Source organism: Octopus bimaculoides, chromosome 25 (genome assembly GCF_046866305.1).
Source record: "Octopus bimaculoides isolate indiv1 chromosome 25, ASM4686630v1, whole genome shotgun sequence".
Taxonomy (NCBI): Eukaryota; Metazoa; Mollusca; class Cephalopoda; order Octopoda; family Octopodidae; genus Octopus; species Octopus bimaculoides.
Window position 1 is genome coordinate 1,934,825 of NC_142952.1, and position 21,996 is coordinate 1,956,820.

The 21,996-nt window shown below is 36.8% G+C and overlaps 1 protein-coding gene across 3 annotated transcripts in view; it reads left to right on the top strand.

Moving 5' to 3' along the window:
* Window positions 1-21,996, top strand: part of LOC106875898 (uncharacterized) — a 43,977-nt gene that overhangs the window by 18,521 nt on the left and 3,460 nt on the right. For 2 of the 3 annotated variants that reach the window (XM_014924212.3, XM_052976402.2), the window contains exons 2-4: window positions 11,888-13,358; window positions 19,760-19,869; window positions 20,591-20,743. In XM_014924212.3, coding sequence (XP_014779698.1) covers window positions 11,921-13,358; window positions 19,760-19,869; window positions 20,591-20,743 — 1,701 coding nt within the window. In that variant the 5' untranslated portion in view covers window positions 11,888-11,920. Of the gene's footprint in view, window positions 1-7,420; window positions 7,642-11,887; window positions 13,359-19,759; window positions 19,870-20,590; window positions 20,744-21,996 lie in introns of those variants that run through there. The other variant, XM_014924211.3, reaches the window with a different exon arrangement.

Consider the following 21,996-nt stretch of genomic DNA (forward strand, 5'->3'; position numbering starts at 1 on the left):
CTTGCCACTCTTGCTTGACCAGTTCGTGGCATTGTCCATCCATTGTGTTCTTTGTCTGCTTCTTGATTTACTGCCCTCTACAATTCCTTCCATGATAAAGTTTTCCAAACCTCTCCTTCTATGACAGATGAGCTTTTGTTTTTCCACAATATTCAGGAGTTGTCGTCTTTCACTTATTTATATATACACACACACACACACACACAGAAACATTATAGATATATATATATATATATATATATATATATATATATACATACAAACATTACATATATATAAATACACACACACACACACACACACACAAATATCGCCAGCCTTCATCCCCCACCCATTTTACAATTTATTTGACCAAGCTTGCACAGGTGGTCAAAACTTCTCCAGCAACACATCACCAATCAATCAATCTATACATACAGGCTGTCCATAACTTATCTTTACAACTTCCACAGTTTATCGTCAAGATGTGTTGCGTGTCACCAATGGAATCCATGTAGGAGTGTTCTGGTGTTTTAATAAAACTCTATTTGTTTCTCAATAAACTCTGTTGAGTTATACTTGCTTTAAACTTTTTTTCCTGAATTTTTCAAATTGTAAAACTAATTTATGGACACACTATATATATATATTTATTCTTAGTAGAGTAGCCGAGGTCAAAACGAGAGAAAAAAAGATTCCTCCCTCCATATTTTTAAGAGGTCATGGGCCAACAGGTTTTTGGGGTCTGACGATACGCCGTAAAGCTAAACCTTTTATTATGGACGGGAAACCTAAGATAATCCCATAAACCGGCCTTCGCTATTTAAAAAATATATATATATATATATATATATATATATATATATATATATATTTATAGGTTGATTTTTTTTAATTTCCAAAACGAGTAAAAATCACATACACATACATTAGATAGATAGATACATACATACATACATACATAGATATGCATGTATCTAATACGTTGTGCGTGTATAATGTTCATTTAATGAGAAAGAGAGTGAGAGAGAATGTCTGCATAGTTAGAGTGACATGATTAAAGGGGAATAAATCCGATCGACTGACGAACGAAAACTGATGGCGTCGTCTGCACGTCTATAAGAGTTTATTCTTTAGCCCGTTTCTGTCAATAGACTGCGGCCATGCTGGAGCACCATCTCGATGAAGAGCTTTTAGTCTTTGGGTAAAAGAAAATACAGGAGGATCAGTTATGATTTTATCTAACATATTCCCCTCTCAGATTCACACGCTTATTACACCGGTCCTTCAGTTTTTCTAAGCCCTGTAAAAGAACTTGGAAAGTTGGGCTTCCAGCCAGGCTTTTCACAACACCCCACCACCCCGCATACACACACACACACACACACACACACTCTTACTCTGAGTGTATGGCTGTTCAATAAGAAGCAAAGGAAGCAGGGTTAACCTACTTAAGCAGAAAGAGGATATATACTCATACACACACACACACATAGATATATACGTGTGTGTGTGTATATATATATATATATATACACACATACATATATATATATATATATATATATATATATACACACATACATATATATATACATACATATATATGTATATATACACACATGTATATATATACATACATACATATATATATATATATATATATATATATAGATAGATAGATAGATACACACGTACGTATATGTGTATATATATATATATATATATATATACATATATATATATATATGCGCATATATATACACGCACACATTGTGCCTCCTCTACTTTGTTTGCCTGTAACTTTCTTAAGAATTAAAAAAATGCTTATATTTTAACGAGATTTTCCAGAGATACATTTCAGATTTCAGATGGTGTATATACTTGGGGTAGATTATAGATTATGTCAAGAAATGTTTGGTAGTTTTTTCTTTTTATTTTTTATACTTTGCCCTTTTTCCAACTTTGCTTCCTCGTAAATTATTAGAAAAAAATTTTTAATGCAGTTTTCCAGAGATACATTTTTAGAGATTGTAGATGTGAGTGGGAGATGATAGTGATGGTGGTGGTGGTGATGATGATGATGATAATGATCATATATAAACACACACACACATACATACATACACATACATGCACACATACTCAGTCTAATTGTAAAAATTATTTTGAGGTTAAAACTCATTACGAACAGAGAGCAGACAATGATTTCAAACTAGAATAATCTGAGGAAACTAGTAAATGTTTGTCATTTGGCAAGAGTAATGTAAATAATTTAAACTGCGAAGTAAAAAAAGTTTTGTCATGTGGAAGAAGAGAAACTAAAACATTTAGGGCAATGCTATTCCGTGTGAAAGATAAAATATCAAATTGGTTTGGTAAACTAAATGAATTAGGTGGATAGAGAGAGAGAGAGAGAGAGAGTGGGTGGGGATTAGTGGTGGTGGTGGTGGTTTGGTAATGGTCAGAGCAAGGAGAAAATGAAAGGAGCCTTCTGAGTTTTAAAGGGGAAAAAAATGAAAATAAAACAAAAAGTTTCTTGTATAAAATTCATTCAACTCTTTCAATGTGAATCATTTTTTAATTTGTCATCAGCAACAGTTTCGTTAGTTGTGCAATATATATATATTTTTAGTATCAGTTTTCAATAAACAGGATTTACATAATACTAGTTTTTTTGGGGTTTTTTTTTAGTTAACTAACTTTCTAAACTTATTAGTTCAAAGACTAGGATTTAAAAGAAAGGAAAGAATAAAGAAACCTAGATATTTGGTACTCAATTATGTCAGCCAAACTCAAGTTCATAAAATCTTTAAAATGGGTATCTTTACAGTTCTAAAAGAAGAATGCTCTTGTTTTATATAAGGATCTCTTCTTCGTGACATTGTAGTCTCCAAGCCTTTTGCCCTTCACAGAAGCTTTTCTTTGTGGCCTCTGCAGCGCAGCATAGCAGGGAGTGGGACAAAGAACTGGTTTACCCTTGGTGATGCTATATTGCAGGCAGCACTTTTGGGTCAGATATATAAGCTTGTATAGGACTGAGAGCTGGTAGGTCCAGCTCCAGCGCTACCCTGGGTACTGCACACTCTCTAACGACAACCACTGGGTCTCTGTATATCATTTGGCGGGTGTAGGAAGAATATGAGCTGTTGACCCTTTGTCTAGTCTGGTACCCTAATCACTCAGCCAATTGTTGATCCTCCATAGTTCAGAATATTTGTACTGAAAGTAAGTAGTATTTAAAGAACTCGATTATAAACCAAATACAAGGGAGTGCTGAAAACTTCTTGGCTTTAAGGGTATCATAAAAGGCCTGGTTGGAGGCCCAAACTTCCAACTTCTTTTACAGGGCGTAGAAAAACTGAAGGAATCCTGCAATAAGTGTGTGAATACGAGGGGGATATTAACTGAGCCTCCTGTATTTTCTTTTACCTAAGGCCAGGAACTTTTCAGCACTCCCCCATACTGTATGTATTTAAAATACAATTGTTACAATGTGTTAGTGTTGTAGAAGCAAGCAATATATGAACTAATTCAGCCAAAGTCAATACACTTCACTGATATTTCATTATTCAACTTGTTTAGAAACAGGTTATAGACATATATGTGAGGTCAGTACAAGTTATATAATTAGATCCACACAGTTATATATTCAATCAGTAATTCTCAATATTTTGCGTTTCAGAAATGATATCACTAAATCATATTTTACAGATGCCTTTCTCATACATTAAAAAAAAAAAAAAAAAGAACATGGTTCATTATTATAATCATATTCTGCAGTAATTTATCCATTTTCTTGTAGTCTCTCATCCATCATGTGACTCTTTTGAGATATTTGCTTGGATTAGTTAGTGCTCCCTGCTTTAAATATAGGCATGGGAGTGCAGTTAAGAAGCTTGCTTCCCAGTCACACTGTTCTGAGTTCAATCCCACTTCACAGCACCTTGGACAAGTGTCTCCTACTATAGCCCCAGGCCAACCAATACCTTATAATGAAATTTGGAAACTGTGTGTGTGTGTGTGTGTGTTAAGAACCATTTTATCAGATCAACAGATCAACGCTTGTTACCAGTAGCATAACTAGGGGGAGGGGGCAAGGGGGCACGTACCCCAGGCGCTGATTGATGTGGGGGGGGGGGGGGGCGCCTCATCAAAAGCATGAAAGATGAGACTTTAAACAATTGTATTTGTTTTTTGTTTTTTTTTAATTTTTATTACATCTCATTTCACACATTAGGTTTTTTTAATGTTTCAATTGGGGAAGCAGGTGCATTAAATGAATAAAATAAGGAGGTTTTGTAAAGGTAAACATTCAAAAAAATATGTTTTGAATTATAGGCTGTACCGAACCAGCAGGTAAATGAACCCTGGTAAAGTATCAATTCCTAAAATATTGCTTGATAACGTTAATTATTGTAACAAATAAGTACCATATAATATCATGGATTTTGTAATGAGGGGAGGAACGGGGTGGCATTTTTTCGGCTTGCTCTGGGCACAGTTTAGCTAAGCTATGCCACTGTTTGTTACATATAAGATCAGCAGAAATAATCAGGGATCACAGAATAAGCAAGGAATGGCAACTATAAAACCTTCCTTCCCAACTTTCCAGTAAAAAAATAATTCTTAGGTACATTATCAATCGTCACCTGAATGAATACTTAACCCAGAAATATGTTTTTGACCTTTATTCTACTCTTAAATATATCGTTCCTTCAATGGCCTCCACTTAACTGAACTTCCCTTGATTGTTTCTATAGCCATCAAAAAATACACTCATTGTTCCTCCAACGTAATGCATGTACGTAAGAGCATGTACACGTGAGAGCATGTGAGTGCATGCACGCACACGTGTGTGTGTGTGTGTGTGTGTGTGTTGTTCTTTTTTTAACTTTTCTACTTGTTTCAGTCATTGGACTGCAGCTATTTTGGAACACCACCTCATAGGGTTTGTTGAACAAATCGACCTTCGCTATAAGTCTGGTGCTTACTGTCAGTCTCATTTGCCAAACCACCAAGTTACAAGGATGTAAATAAACCAACACTGGCTGTTAAGTTGTGGCAGGGGGATGAACACAAAGACACACACACACATATGACATGATGAGCTTCTCACAGTTTCCGTTTGTCTTTGCTCGTCCTCAGTCTGGAGTAGCAATGGCCTGCTAGTTGGGGATGCCTGTCAAGCTCTCCTAAACATAATTCTAGTGAAACAAATTCACTGATTTCAAAAATAGAAAGAATACATTTCTAAATCTCTCACAGAGATTTATGCAGTAGTGATGCCATAAAGTAGTTCTATGCTGTCAACTTAATGTGACAGTCCCATGAAGGGAATAATACTAATAATCCTTTCTATTTTAAGCACAAGACCTGAAATTTTGGGGGTGGGGTTGAGTGATTACCTCAACCCCAGTGTTTTACTGGTACTTAATTTATCGATCCTGAAAGGATGAAAAGCAAAGTCAACCTCAGCAAAATTTGAACTCAGAGCGTAAAGACGGAAGAAATGGCACGAAGCATTTTGCCTGGTCTGCTGGAGGAGTGCATTGAGATTCATCGATTTTATAGTGATGGTTCTTGTCAATTAGATAACGTATTAAGGCGGCGTGCTGGCAGAGTGGTTAGCACGCCGGGCGAAATTCTTAGCGGTATTTCGTCTGCTGCTACGTTCTGAGTTCAAATTCTGCAGAGGTCAACTTTGCCTTTCATCCTTTCGGGGTCGATTAAATAAGTACCAGTTAGGCACTGGGGTCGATATAATCGACTTAATCCGTTTGTCTGTCCTTGTTTGTCCCCTCTGTGTTTAGCCCCTTGTGGGCAGTAAAGAAATAAGTTAACGTATTTATTACATAATCAACCTAGAAGGCATTTGGCTCAACGTCCTTATTTCATTAAGATGTCTTCGTCGTGTCGTGTGATCAATTAAAGTCTTTAGAACAGATTTTGAGGCTTCCTTGAGAAAGTTGTCTTCTAAACAATAGACAGATTACCCTTGACTCACATTTGCTGAAATTCACATAATCAGTTGTGTTTTGGGTCACGAAGCTTTAGAATCTAAAGTCATTAGGGAAAACTGCGGCCCGCTTCGTGAAAATGGTTGCTCAATGCCTGCTTTAGATATCTGTAATCACAAATATATATTCCCTCTCCGTTGTTAATGATTTGTAAGACTGAACCAGTTTACTTGTTGTTGTGGTTGACGTCGTTGCTATTATTGTTCTTGAACCCCAAATTTGCTTTAATTGAACAATACCTATCATCAGCGATGCCCATATCATGGCTATCCCCTCTTTCTTTCCAAAACATAATGCATAACATATATATATATATATATATATATATGTTATCGTACATCTCTTTCCATGTTTGGGGATTGTTGTTTTTTTTATATACAAGTATTTCATTTGACGGAGACTTCGCTGTTATTTCTAACCGTTCGAGTAGCTGATATAGGGACCCTCCCCCTCCTTGGTCCGGCTTGATAATGCTGTTGAAATTTAGGACTGCGTTGACCCAGCTTAGGAATATTTTGGGGGTGATGGTGGAATTTGATAACTGCCTGGTATCAGTTGTTGCCATTGCTCATTAATATTCGTTTGTTGACAGAGGCACAAGACCTCGCTTTTGCTCATTAGCATAGCAGCTGATACCGTGATACCCACCGCTACCATTGTCACCACAATCACTAATGTTATAATTAACACACCATTAGTACCACTTATGAAGTTTCAGAACAAAAAAAAAGAAAAAAGAAAGCTGTTAGATTTACTGTAGCAACCGACCGACAAACAACACCATTTCATCCATCCTGCTGTAGCAACCAACCCCCAACACCATCATCCCAGCGCTTTGAGTCAGCTAAGTTTTACTGCAGCCTAGTTGTTGACTTGGTATCCGCTCAGCCTGGCTGCGTTGGTTGTGGTATTGGTAACAGACACAGGAACGGTGTCGATGGTGCTCGTGGTTGTAGTGGTAGGTTGATACAAGTGACAGCAAGAGTGGTGGCTGTTGTGGTATTGATAATGCTTCGGCCATATGTAACATTTGGTAAACTGTTACCAATAAGCTGACAAGAAATTCTGGTGCCGTTGATTGTGATATTAGTAGACGAAGGTGCAGCTAAGTTTTACTGCAGCCTTTTCGTGAACTTATATCTTCTCTGATTGTCAATACTGGATTTGGTATTGGTAATAGACAAAGGAGATGTGTTAGTGGGCGTTGTGACAGTTTAACAGATGGAGTAGCATCGGTAGTGGATCATAGGTCCTTTGGCCATATGTGGCATTTGGTAACTGGTACCATAAGTTAACTGGAAATAGTGACGGTGCTGTCGGTGTTGATTGATATAACTAGTTTGGAGGTGTGGCTTTCTTGGTGAATTGTTGTTGTAAGCCTATGCTTGTAGCAGTAAATGGTGGTGGTGAGAGCTGTGAACAGAGAGGGAATGGAAGTGAATAGCAAGGTTCTCTTGTTGCCAAGCTGGTGCTGTAAACTAACATTCGTGATTTGGGGCGGAAATTTTCAGCTGATCAGACAGGCCGATCGTGTAGAGAAAGAGAAGAGCAACGTTTTTAAAATGTGTGAAAAAAAGACAAACGGAATGAAATTTCTTACAATTAATGGGAATTAGCTGACCACACTTAAACACTACCTCATGTATGTATAGCACGTCTGTAACTTTTTATATTTAAATATATAATCTTGACGAAAGTTGTTTATCACCATTACAAATGTGTATATATGTATCACCATATATATATATATATATATATATCACCGTTTATAATATATGCGCCTTCATCGCCAAATATTTGCTTGTGTCTCTGTGTGTGTGTTTGTGTTGGTGAATAATTTTTAGAATTAATCCTGCTTTCGATCCTATAAAAAAATATCAACTCCATTCAAGTGACCATGATCACCAAGGATATCAAAAGATAATTAACGCTGTAAACTAATCAGCAATAATATGCTACACTCTGCTTATTGAAGTATTCAATTCTTTATTCCATGTTTGAAAACCTTGTTCTTACAAACAAACACTGGAGAAATATATATTATACGCCACTTTGGCCATTTTTCTAATATCTTTGTCTCTTCCTTACCTCGTACATCAATTCTACTGTAATCATCTTTTACACTCTCGTTTATTCATTTGAATTTGTATATTACGCATCTTTTTATTTGTTTCTTTTTTATCTTTAACCCTGATAACACACCCTTTATTAGTTCGTTAGATAGATAGATAGATAGATAGATAGATAGATAGATAGGCGCATATACATAACATACATACACTAACACATGCCTTTACTTATCACACAGTCTCTCTGCTTTTGTATTTCTCAACATCCTCTACGAATCTATTTACCACACAACTCAACAAAGTTCACTTCGTTTGTAAGAATTTATCTCATTTCTCATCCATAATTCATTTATTTATCTCATTTATCAGTCCTCGTTTATCACACACTAATTTTCCTATATTAAATTAGCATTTATTTGTTATTCTCTCATCTAATTAGACATGCACACCGCATGTACCACACATCTTTGATGCACCCACCACACACACACACACAGCGCACAGCATAATTTTCGTTTCCCACACACATACGCACACACAAACATAGACATTCTCTCTCTCTCTCCCTCTCTCTCGCGCGCGCAGTCTTCTAATTCCTCTTCCAGCTCTTTGTTGCCTGACATGTTCTTTTGTTATTGTACAACCTATGCCCACATACATATTATGTGTCAGTCCTAGTTGAGATCTCTCGTGGCATATATATACATACACACACACACACACACAAAGATGTGTCATAACTATCCTCGCAGTATTATCTCACCCGCCTTATTTTGTTATATAATAAAACTTCGCACAAAACAAAACGACGCAGTCGCGGCGGAATTTCGGAACTGATACCCCGTCCAGCCATCTCATGAGATAAGACAATATTTACCAGGAGCTGCATTGAAATTTTGGGGACCCCCCACACACACACCGAATTGTAATTTTTTTTTTATTATGAAATAAAGAAATACTAAAAACTGAAGGGAAAAAAACTAGGTTTTTTTTTTTGTTTGTTTTTCCATGAAGTATAATGTACCTAATCCGAAACTCGGCCCAGCTTTTTACTCGGTCGTTTGATCTGTTGGAAATAGCAGCCGAACTGAATCTCTTAATTTATAGTGTATTAAAAAAATATATATAAAGGAAGAACGCATAAGATAATGCGAAGTCTTACGTGCACGATGACTGAAAAGAAAAAAAAAGGAAGAGACAGTCACGGTTGGAACACCTTTGACAATAGATTGGTAGGTCTGCTGGATCGGAGCTAACCTCGAACTAAATAATAATGTGCGTCATAAATTCCCGTTGAATCGTTGCTGTTCTCCGACAATCCTTGCTTCGGAAATACATTTTGATAAATGCCGAAATCCATAGCATGCATACATTACTAAAACAATGGGAAAATGTGTGGGGTGGGTATTTATATTCGACTATCAACACCAGCAGAGAATTTTATCATTAATAAGACACCCAGTAATACTTTAGCGATTTTAAAAAAATGTAACAAGAATGTTTTCGTCGTCAACATTGTATTGTCCCGTTTTGAGTTGGAATCTCTTGTCCGCATATCCTCTCTCTGTGTGTGTGCGCTCAGTTACATCACATATTTTGACGGGATGGCTCTCTCTCTCTCTCTCTCTCTCAATGACATTCTTCCGGCATCTTGTCAAACATCTGTAAAATGGCTTGTGTCTCTTCCATTGGTTACATACGAAAAAATAATTTCAATATATGTTTTGGCAATCCAGTTAAAATGTAGGTGTATTTTTTTCTGAACATACATATGTTCAAAAATATGAGTGGACGAACAGAAGAAAAATGGCACTCAATACTTTTGGTTGGAGTTACATATGTTATTTAATAACGGTTTGACTCAGTTCCATGCAACTTAAAGTTTCAGAGGCTCATACAATTAATGTGGCTCGTCAGATGTTTGGAGACCAAGTTAGTGTTAGGATTATACATCTCACACTTGACCTTATGCTTTACACACACACACACACACACACACACACACACACACATGCTTCCCACCCACATGGTTCCAGGTTCAGTCCAGTTGTGTGGTACCTTGGGCAAGCGTCTTCCACTATAGCCTCACACCAACCAAAGCTCATCATATATATATATGTATGTATGTGTGTGTCTTTGACAACCAGTGTTGGTTTGTTTACATTCCCGTAACTTAATAGTTTGGCAAAAGAGGCTGATAGAATAAGTACCAGGCTTTAAAAAAAAGTAGTGGGGTTAATTTGTTTGGCTAAACCTTTCAAGGCAGTACCCCAGCATGGCCACAGTCCAATGGCTGAATCAAGTAAGAGATTAAAGATAAGGTTGCACCATATTTACCTGTCTGTGTCAGCCCTCACCACACACAAATATATATACACATACACATATATATTCTTACATATATATGTGTGTGTATGTGTATGTGCATATATATATATATATATATATATATATACACATATACATACACACACACACATATAAGCACACACTCACACTGAGCGTGTGTGTGTGTGTGTGTATGTGTGTGCAATTAAAACATGTTGCCATTGTTCACTTTATCTGTTGTCGAAGTAAGTTTTAATCTCCATTTTAGTCCATACTGAATGACTCAGCAGAAATTCTCTAGGGAAAGTGATTGTATCAGATCACTCAGAAGTTATAGCTGTCGTTTCTTCTTCTGTGTTTATTGTTTCATGAGCCAAAATAGAAACGGGGGGGGGGGGGGGAATGATTCCAAAAGGAAAAATAATTAACCCAAGGAGCAGCAGCAACACATTTCAACAGAAAATAATAACAATAACAACAACAACAATAATAATAATAATAATAATAATAATAATAATAACGAAAATAATAATAACAATAATAATAAGGGGTTTCAGGAGAAAGGTTAAGTCAATTACATTGACCCCAGTACTTAACTGGTATTTATTTTATTGACCCAAAAAGGGGACTCACACACACATAAGAACCAACAGTGTAAACAATTATTGTTGCAGGAATTCAAAGGAGATGGTGTGCACTGTTGAGAGCAGGTCTAAATGTTTATGGTACCCAAATTTAGGGTTTAATTTTCATTAGGGCCGACCTTCTCTTTCATCCATTACCATTGTATTCATTTAATGGACTCAGCCAGGTAAAGAGATGCTGCAAAGTTAGTCTAAGGATTTAAGAAGGACATGAGAAATGAACTAACGAGTTTGATGAGGTGAACACAATAACAAACAATGTCGGTTGGCATGTTGTTTGAGCCCTTTTAGGGAGCAGATGTCATCAACACTTTTTCTTTCCATTGTTTTCAACTCTGGACTGTCTTTTCTACTTCTCTCCAGATGGATCCCTGTGTTTTCAACTCTTCCACATTAGCATGCCTCTTATGTTTCCCTGAAGAATTCCCTTCCAGATTTTGTTGGTTTTGAATTGTCTTTGATGCTTCCGTAGCTTTGCTTTTTACCAGGTAGGAGTCTTGGCCCTATACAAACTTGTTTTTACCCCTGGGAAAAAGTGGTCCACATTAGTCTCACCTCTATCAGCATTTGGGGGGAAAAGACTCTTAACAGGAGCTTGTACTCTGCTGGGATAGCTCTCAAGGTCATTGAAGCCTGCAAATCCCCCACACACAACAAACAAGGACTTGACCTTGTGGAGATAGACATGTAGACATTATAAAATTTATAAGAACAGTAAAATGGCCTAAATGGATAGTTAAAATGGACAGAAAATCCAAGGAAATTTGCAGTAAGGATTGGTTATAGGAATTGCAAACAAAAATAATCTGTGACAAAACTGATTTGTGTTTTTTGTTTCTCTTTTCAGGAATCTGTTGACAGTGTTTTTCACAAGGAAGAAATGGGTCATGGTTACTCAAGCCATGACTTACCAGCCGCTCACTATACCCCCGATACGGGAGTTAGCTTTCTCTTAGATTCTCGTAAAGAAATACCAAACCAAGAAGCTGTACATATATCAGAGACCCCAGTTAGGCACCGCAAGTTGGGACCAATTACTCCTTCAAAAGACTGCTGCAAACCTGAAAATTCTACTGTTGATTCCGACATGAAATTGCTTCTGACTGATGAAAGATGGTTAGAAGCTGCCAGTGGTGGTGGTGGGCATCAGTCACAGGACGATGACTGCAGCATTAGTTCATGTCCACAATCATTCACATCATCGTTGGTGGGTAATTACAGCCCACGTTCACTGAGGGAACGGAATCTGGTGATCGAAAACGACACTGACCGATCAGAAAAGACCAGAAGTACAAATAATTCACCAAATAAAGAAAACCCATTACCAAAGAATCCTCACAATGACAAGGTTAACATTAGTAAAAACTTGAAAGAAAGCAGTGTTTTGTTGACTCCACCATCTGAAGAGGACTCCCCTTCCTCACCTTATCAACCTCTAATAAAAAAAACAAAATTGTTAGAAGCTGATTCTGACAAAGAGGATGATAGTTCCGGAAGTACAAAAAATTATTTGAACTATAACATTAGAGAGTCTCCTGATGATGACAATGACAATAGCATCTTTAGTGAGTTATCATTCTCATCAAAGAGCTTGAGTCCTCCTTCCAGACGGGACTGGAGTTTAGATGACGAAGAAAAAGATTTGTTGTCGCCACTATGTCACTCATCCAGTTTTGACCAATTTCCACAACTCCTGCTGCGACGGTTACGTGAATGTAAAAGTGTCTCCCCAGAATCTAACAGATCGATAACATCAGAGGATTGTCTCAGTCCAGACAGTCAAATAGAAGGAATTGTCCTTGAGCGCTGTGACAGCATCGATTCATCTATATTTGAGATAATTAACGATGTACCACAACAAATTGAAAAAGATGAGGTTTTGCGATTCCACGGCATCGAGGACGAACTACAAGATTTAAATGATGAAATGGATGACTTAATGTCTGGTCTTTCTAATTTAAAATCTAAATGTTCAGGAATTAATCCTGAAGCAACAGACTTACAGAGACAGATGCTTCTATCTGAACAAGCATACAATGCTTTACAGAAAGCGCGGTCCCACTGTGCAAAGAGGCCTGGGAGTTTAACTCCGGATTCTTCAATAGGGGACTTGCAATCACCAGCAGATAACTTTTTGTCTTGGGACATGACAGATTTCCAACTTGATGGTTTATCTTATGACAATGAATCCAACGTGATTGGTATCTTAAATGAGCAAAATTATGTGCCTTTTTCTGTGGACTCAGACAATAACTTTGACTTGTCTACACTCCAACATCCATTCCACAGTGATAATCAATACTATTCAGTTACTGAAGGTGAGTGATGTCTAATGCTGTCCTACTTCTCTTCTCTGCTTTGCTCTCATTCGCCAGACATTACTTTTTTTTAAAATTGCTGTTGTTCATTTACTTAATGCCCTATCACAGAACAAAATGATCTCTCTTTATCTATTCAAGGATTATATGACCAAATACATAAACTGTACATATGATCAATTTCTCGTTTATCTTGGCATATTATTTTTAAGTGAGAGATGAGATTCTTTTCCAGCTGAAGACAACAATATGGTAACAAATTAGTTCGATAACATAATTACCAGCATTATCTCTTCGTAGAGAATTCTAAAAAAAATTATTATAAATATAAATGTATTTACAGGGTGCAGTGAATAAACTGTCGTCTAAATTGGAAATAACACTGACATCTCATTTTAACAGATATATTTACCAAAATTACATAAAAATATCTTGAAATATTAAAGAGTAAATTTATTCAAGAAAATCACCATTGGCTTCAATCATGGCCTCCAGACCACTTCGGAATCTCCTGCAACTCTTCTGGATGGTCTCCTTGTCTAAGTTGGTGAATGCTGCCATAATCTCTGCCTTCAGTTCATCTTTGGTGTTACAAGGAATGTTGTTGGTCTTTCACTCAACTGTGCCCCACACATAATAATCAAGGGGGTTGCAGTGTGAGTAGTTAGGTGGCCAGATGTTAGGGGTGATGTGGTTGCAGAAATTGTCTGACAGCCATGACTGGGTTCTCTTGCTTGTGTGGCATGGTGCAGAGTCCTGTTGCCGGACATAGGGTCTTCCAGCAGCCAACCTCTTGACACAGGGCAGCACTACCTCCTCCAGGCACTTGATGTAGGTCTCCATACAATCAAAGACACTTGCTCAAGGTCCTACACAGTGATATGGAACCTGACACCACCTGATAATGAAGTGACCTCCATGTCCACATTGAAGCCATGCTTGTTTAAGAGTTAAATGTCTTTGCTGAAGACACCACAGTCGCTGTGGAGGAGAAATGATTGAGCATTGAATAACCCAACCAGCTTTCATATTCATTTATACTTTAAATTCATTATTCACAATTCAGAGATTTATTCAGACACGGTAATTAAATGCTGGATTGCTGTGAATTGAAAAGTCATCATAACCACTTCACTCTACAATGTCACAAAAACCATTTTAATTGCTTCACCTGGAAAAAAGAATATTAAAGATTATTACCACACCTCTTTTACAGTTGAGTTGAAGTGCTTATGTAGGACATGCAAGATAATTTATCCCACTCAAATAATTAGCATAACATAAAGCGTAGTTCAGTCATTGTGTAATGATAAAATTATAATGATTAAGACATGAGTATTAACAAAGAAATTAAGCAATATGGGCTGAACAAAGTTGATAGTTTCATTTTGTTATATTAAAAGCCATATAAAAACCATACCAAAACTGACCTTATGCCAACCACTCCAAGAATGTAGTGGGTGCTTTTTACGTGCCACCAGCACAAGGGCCAATCAGGCAGCACTGGCAACAACCACAGTTGAATGGTGTATTTTACATGGCACTGGCACGGGAGGCACTCAAATGGTGCTTTTTACCTGCCACCAACACATGCATACATTTACATACTTACATATATGTGTGTGTGTGTATATACTTATATATATATATATATATATATATATATATATATATATGTGTGTGCATTAACAACAGGTTTCTTCTTTTTTCTTTCTACCAACTCCATTTCCAAGGCTTTGGTTGGCTTGGAGTTATGGTAGAAGACACTTGCTCAAGATGTCATGCAGAGTCATTGGACCCCGCAAGACTATATGGTTTGAAAGCAAGCTTCCTAACCACACAGCCATGCATGAGGTTATACCACACCTGTGCCTATACCACACCTGTGCCTATACTACACCTGCGTCTATCTAGCTTGTTAATAAAGCTGAAACGGTTCAGTTATTAAAAACCTGCCACACATCAGTATCAACTCACCCACACATTCTTGTTTTCATTTCTTTCTTCCTCGATTTATCAATCTTTACTCTGAACTTAAGTCTTCAGTCAATGCTTTTATTGAATATCTTTGAGACAGGAGTGCATGCAGTATGCTCTTTTGCCATTGTTCTTCCTTACTTCTGTTTACCACTTGCTCACCCCATGAGAAGAAAAGTGCACATGAATACACAAACACAATAACATGTTTACAAGTTATATGCTTTCACATACATTTATGACTGCTTGTCAATTTTAGCTCAGTCAGTTTGACCTTGTTTAGCTACCACTGACCTTTAGCTGTAATTCTATTGGCTAAAAATTACAACTACCAAAACTGCTTAAATATATTTAGATTGGTTAAAACCCGCTTGAAGTAGTTAGAAAATCTAGGAAAAAAACTAAATAGCTGAAAGTCTTCAGAGAAGAAGCCACCTCACCTTTGTGTAAATGTTTTGGCCCTTAATTCCTTATGTTCTAAGGGAGCCAGGCTGGGCTGCATCCTTGTCGTCACTCCTTGGTACTCCTCTGCTGCTACTTGTCTGCATTGCAACCTTCCTGGAAAGTTAAGGTGCCCTCAACCTATGTTGCAATCGGTACCAAAACCTAAATCTACCTTAGCAGAGACTAAACACATGAAAGATTTCAGCCAATCAAATTACTTACTGCTTTGGCACATTTGGCAATCTCGTGAACAAGCATCTGAGCTTCTTTCGTATTATAAAAAAGAGCTTTTCTAACATGTCTTTAAAGTTTATTTTCTGTCTCAGCCGGTCACTGCGCTTGGCTGAGAAATGGAATCTAAGACTTATCTTCAGATGAGTTGCAGGGCACCTGGCCACTGTATACAATAAGTTCATTATTATTATTATTATTGTTATTTTTATCATCATCGTCATCATCATCATTTTAACATCTACTTTTCCATGCTTGCATGGGTCAAATGAAGTTTGTTGAGGTATGATTTTTTTATGGCCAGATACCCACCCCATAGCCAGACATGTTCTTACAGCATATTGGGAGTAAATGACACTGCTTGTATAACAGTGATACTCGTTTACAACTTTTAAACAATGACAAGGCAAAGAGACAAACACAGAGAGAGACAGTCACACACACACACACACACATACACACACACACACACACACACACACAATGGTCCTCTTTTAGTTTCCATCTACCAAATCTACTAACAAGGCTTTGATTGGTCCAAAGCTATAGCAGAAGACTATAGGCAGCATACAGTGGGAGTGAACCCAGAATCCTATGGTTGGTTAACAAACTCCTTAACCACACATCCACATCTGCACCTGTCTTCTCATACATTCTCTATTGTTCTCACCTACTTGACAGGTTGCCATTAAATACAATGAAAGAACACACAAACACATACGTACTTCTTACCTCAATCTCTCACTGAATAGATAAGGTGAACATTTGAGCTACAGACGTATTCACTGTCACATTAAACAGTAAACACATACATGCACCCTCTTCGTTTCTTTTAAAGTATTTAGCTGTTGCTTTGTCTGATCTGTTGCAGTCAGGAACCATTAATTAAACTGTTGCAAAAATATGCTTTGCAGTATTTGTTTTGGCTCAAGGCTGTGAGTTGGCAGAAACGGTAGCATGCCGGGCGAAATGTTTTGCAGTATTTTGTCTGTCTTTACGTTCTGAGTTCGAATTCCATTGAGGTTGACTTTGCCTTTCATCCTTTGAAGGTCGATGAAATAACTACCAGTTGTACTCTGGGGATTGATGTAAACGAATTACCCCCATCCCCTACCTGAAATTTAGTACAGAAATTTGAAATCAGTATTTGTTTTGGCTCTTTATTTTCTAGGTTCAAATCTTGCAGAGGTCAACATCACCTATTGACCCTCCAGTCAAATACTGTTTGGTAGGGTGGGATCATGTTAACACTTTTGTTACCATATTTATTTTGAGAGACTCTGTGTTTCTTTCAATTAATTTTAAGCATAACAAAGAATTTAGTAAAATAACTGTTATTATTCAGCTAGTGTTAGGAACATAAATTGTGACTAAGGTTTGGTGGAAGATTTTAATTCAGAACTTATAAAAACAAGATATTTGTACTACAGAGCCAGAAGTGATTTCAGCTGGGTTGGTATGGAAAGGGTTAATCAACTGACACCTTGGTTCAAATTTCTGGTCTTGTGCTTTTGTTAGAAATTATTCTTAAACAAGATGGAGGAGGGAGAGTTGGGTAGATTATTACCACAAAGAAAGTTATTTTTCATTTCTGGGCCTTTCCATATTTATATCTGTAACATTATAGCATATGTTGATATGATGATTAGAAGCTGCTGTTTGGCATCTCAGACATGCTGATACTTCACTCATGCTTGTGCATCACTCATGTCAGTGCTTTACTCATGCTAGCACCTCAATCGTTCTGCTTCCTCACTCATACTTGTGCCACAATAAAACACACCCAGTACAATCCATAAAATCATTGGCAAACAGGTGAAGAAAGTGTCGGGTTCAAGAGAAACTTTAGTCTTGCCTCACCAAGGACATGACAACATCTTTAGTTTTGGCGTCAAAGAAAAATGCACCATTTACACACTATAAAAGGGTTCGGTGTTAGGAAGAGCGTCCAGCCATAAAAAGTAACACAAAATGATAAGACTTACAAGCATGGCCTAGTTGTCCCCATTTGTCCATGAAAATTGTGGATTCAAATAAAAACTGACTCAGACTCTGATCGCATATTCAGTTGACGTAAAATGTTGATGTACTCCCATAATAAAGTTAGTGCTATCACTAACCTGTTTGATCAGGTTCAATCAAGCCACCATCAGCCATTGTAGGTTGTATAAGAACGAAGTTGTTTATTTAGTAAAAAAGACTCTTGCTGACTTTATACAATATAAATATATCTTGTAGGTATCGGCATATTTAGCTTACCCTATCGGATGCTAAACTATTTAGTTCTATTCATTTAGTGAGAAATGTGTAACTAACTTTAAACAATGTAAGCAGAAATGATAATCGTGGAGTGCATTCAAAAAATACACACACATAAATACATATATGTGCATACATTCACAGTAAACACCCATCAGTGTTTTTCCACATCAACGTTTTCCCATTTTCCATGTTACCCCACATTCATGTATATTTGACTTGTGTTTCTACAAAATTGCTGACCCAGTCTCTACAGCCTTCTTTTCCTTCTTGCTTTCAGACCATTTTACTGAAACCACAAACAAAACTCTCCCCTAAGTTAAGCAAAAACATTTTAGGTGTTTCAGTTGCCTTCCATAGCTTTATTTTGTTTTATTATTCTCACATTTGGGTAACACTTCCTTTTTTTTTTTTTACTTAATATTTTCTTGTTTGACTCTTTTTATTTTTTAGTTTAGTCATCTTGACCAAACTTTTGCATGCAACACTCTTCAGGTTATGGAGCCAAAAAAAAAAAAAACAATTCTTTACATTTGCTTCTTACTTTAATCCTTTTAAGACCAACCTGCCTGAGACCGCTCCTGGTTTTATGATACAAACTTCCTGTTTCAAAGTGATCTAAATTAAAACTTTCCTTGGGTGGGGTTCGATAAATTAAGTACCAGTTGCGTACTGGATCGATCTAATCGACTGGCCCCCTCCCCAAAAATTTCAGGCCTTGTGCCTAGAGTAGAAAAGATTAAAATTTGCTTTGTAGCCATGTTTGCAGTTGGGGTCTTTGTAAAACTTGTCTTTTGCATGAACACATGGCTTATCCTGTAGATTATTTCTTTGGCATATTTTCAGGATTTATTATGGGATTTGCATTGAAAATAAACTCTGACTGTAATTATCTATAATATAAATTTATAATTATTTTTTTAATAAAAGTTTTTGTGCAAAAAAAAAATGGAGAAAAAAATACCCAGTTAAAAACTGTTTTAGAAAATGACAAATTATGTTTTGATAAGAACTTTGAATTGCTTGATATTATAAACAAATAAAAGAAATTATTTATACAGCAGAAGGTTATCTCAATTATTTTCTTCATAAATATTGATATTAATTATTATTATAATAGGTGGTAAGCTGGCAGAAATGTTAGTTGTGTGCGAGTGTGCGAGTGTGTGTGTGTGTGTGTGTGTGTGTGTGTGTGTGTGTACTTTTTGTTTTGTTTTTTTTTTATTTGTGGGGCAACAAGGCTACCATTGGTTCTGCAGTTTCAGCATCTTAACAGCAGGACCATTAGCTTCAGAATTCCATTGGTTTTAAAATTGGACTAACATAACAAAATAACCATCTGATTCTTATTCTTGTAACAACTGGAGTTCATTTTTAGGGCTTTGTAAGTTCTCAAATATTTAGAATTTAGTGTTTGCTTGCTTTTCTTTTTTCTTTTTTGATGGTGGTGGTCATGTTTTGTAAATCATTTATGGCTTCACATTTTACAGGAACAGAAGATGATAAAAACATCATGAATGTAGGTCCTCGAAAAAATATACAAGAGTATGCTAAAAACCAATGGCGTGGGGAAACTCCAGAAGCTCAAAGATATCTCGAAGTAAGTATTTATGTTGTTGTTATTTTTATTTTGAAGGTGAACTGGCAGAACCGTTAGCACGCTGGACGAAATGCTTAGCGGTATTTTGCCCATCACTACATCCCAAGTTCAAGTTCAGCCGAGGTTGACTTTGCCTTTCATCCTTTCGGTGTCGATAAATTAAGTACCAGTGAAACATCGGGGTCAATGTGATCGACTTAACCCCTCCCAACAAATTTCAGGTCTTGTGCCTAGAGTAGAAAGGGTTATTTTTATTTTGACATGGTGCTGGCATAGTCGTTACGGTTAAGAAGCTCTCTTTGCGACTACATAGTTTCAGGTTCAGTCCCACTGCACAGCACCTTGGGCAAGTGTCTTCTACTATAGCCCTGGGCCAACCAATGTGTTGTGAGTGAATTTGGTGAACAGAAACTGTGCAGAAGCTTATCATACACATGCGTGCATATATCTTTGTGTTTGCTCCCACCCACAATTTGACACCTGTGCAGTACTGTTCAATTTAATGGTCTCAAGAGGCATTAAAAACATACATGCTGTCTGGAGATTTATAGAATTTATGAGAAGCAGAAGTGAAACATAAGCACAATATATCTAAGGCAGTCTATATCTAAATACATAAATCGGTCTATTAAGCAACAAGTTTTAACTTTTCATACTTTAATGAAGCTATCAAACTTGTATAACTTTTACTTCATAAACTTTCATTCTCTCCATATTTCAGGCTTATAATCAAGTACAACAGACTTTCGAATGCAACTACATACGAGTTATGCGTGGAGATAACTACTGCGGAATTCGTTCCTGTATAGTTCAGGTGTTAATAAACGGAATTGCAATGAAACAGGAATTTGCCACAGCAGAAATTGTAAAGAATGTAAGACAATATTTGCTATAATCTCAGCTGCAGAATGGTTTATGAAGTTAATTTTTCCTTCTATCTTTCCCACTTAGTCTGGGTTGAGCAAACCAATGGCTTGTAAATAGCCTCGCAAACAATAATCAGATTGGTGATGGCCACAGCAGAGATAGGCAAAGTTTAATCTAACCTTAGCATTTGCTGTTTTATCTTTAGTGCCGTACATCCCAGGTTTTGTGATTAATGAGCCTCGTAATACTGCTGGTATGTGTGTGTGTGTAGAGTGAGAGAGAGAGAGAGAGGAAGGGTGGCTTGATGTCATAGTTGTATTTTGGGATGTTGTACATATAAATAACTCTTGTTATTAATTAGAGGAGGGTGTAAAGGAGGCAAACTGGCAGACTTATTACAACATTGGACAAATGCCTAGTTGTATTTCTTTGACTCCTTACATTCTGAGTTCAAATTCTGTCAGGGTGAGCTTTGCTTTTCATTTCTTTCTCATCATCATTAATTAACATCCATTTTCAATGCTGGCATGGGTTGGATGGTTTGATGGGAGCTGCACCAAGTTCCATTCATCTGTTCTGATATGCTTTATACAGCTGGATGCCCTTCCTAACGCCAACCACTTTACAGAGTGCACTGGGTGCTTTTTATGTGACACCAGCACCAGTGCTTTTTTACATGGAACTGGGTTAGTAAAGTACCAGTGAAGTACTGGGGGTCAATGCAGCCAACTAACCCCCTCCTCTAAATTACTGGCCTTGTGCCAAAATTAGAAAGAATTGTTAAATACTAAAGTGTGAGACGTGCATTATCTTACTAAGACTGAATGTATTCCTCCATAATTCCAGTTCACTTTTTTGTTGTTAAGTTTTGACATTTCTCTTTCCTAATGAAGTCTAACTTTATTAATCCATAAAGTGTTGCAGCTTTCAACCACTCAAATGCTTACCTCAAGTTTTAAGCACAAAAAACATTTACACTAAATATATATATATATATATATATATATATATATATATGTATGTATGTATATATCTGATGACATGAAAGATGCAGGGACATATTAGCTTCATGCCAAATTTCAACAGTGCATATTCAGGGAACAAACAAATGTTTTTTAGTGCATCAAAGCAAGTAATATAAGCTCAACTTCACATAAAGGACCCAGGGTGAATATCTTTTTTTAAAGACATTTTTGGTGGGGAAAAACACTGCAAGTTATATATCATCAAGCATAGTAAACCTGTTACATTTACACAAAG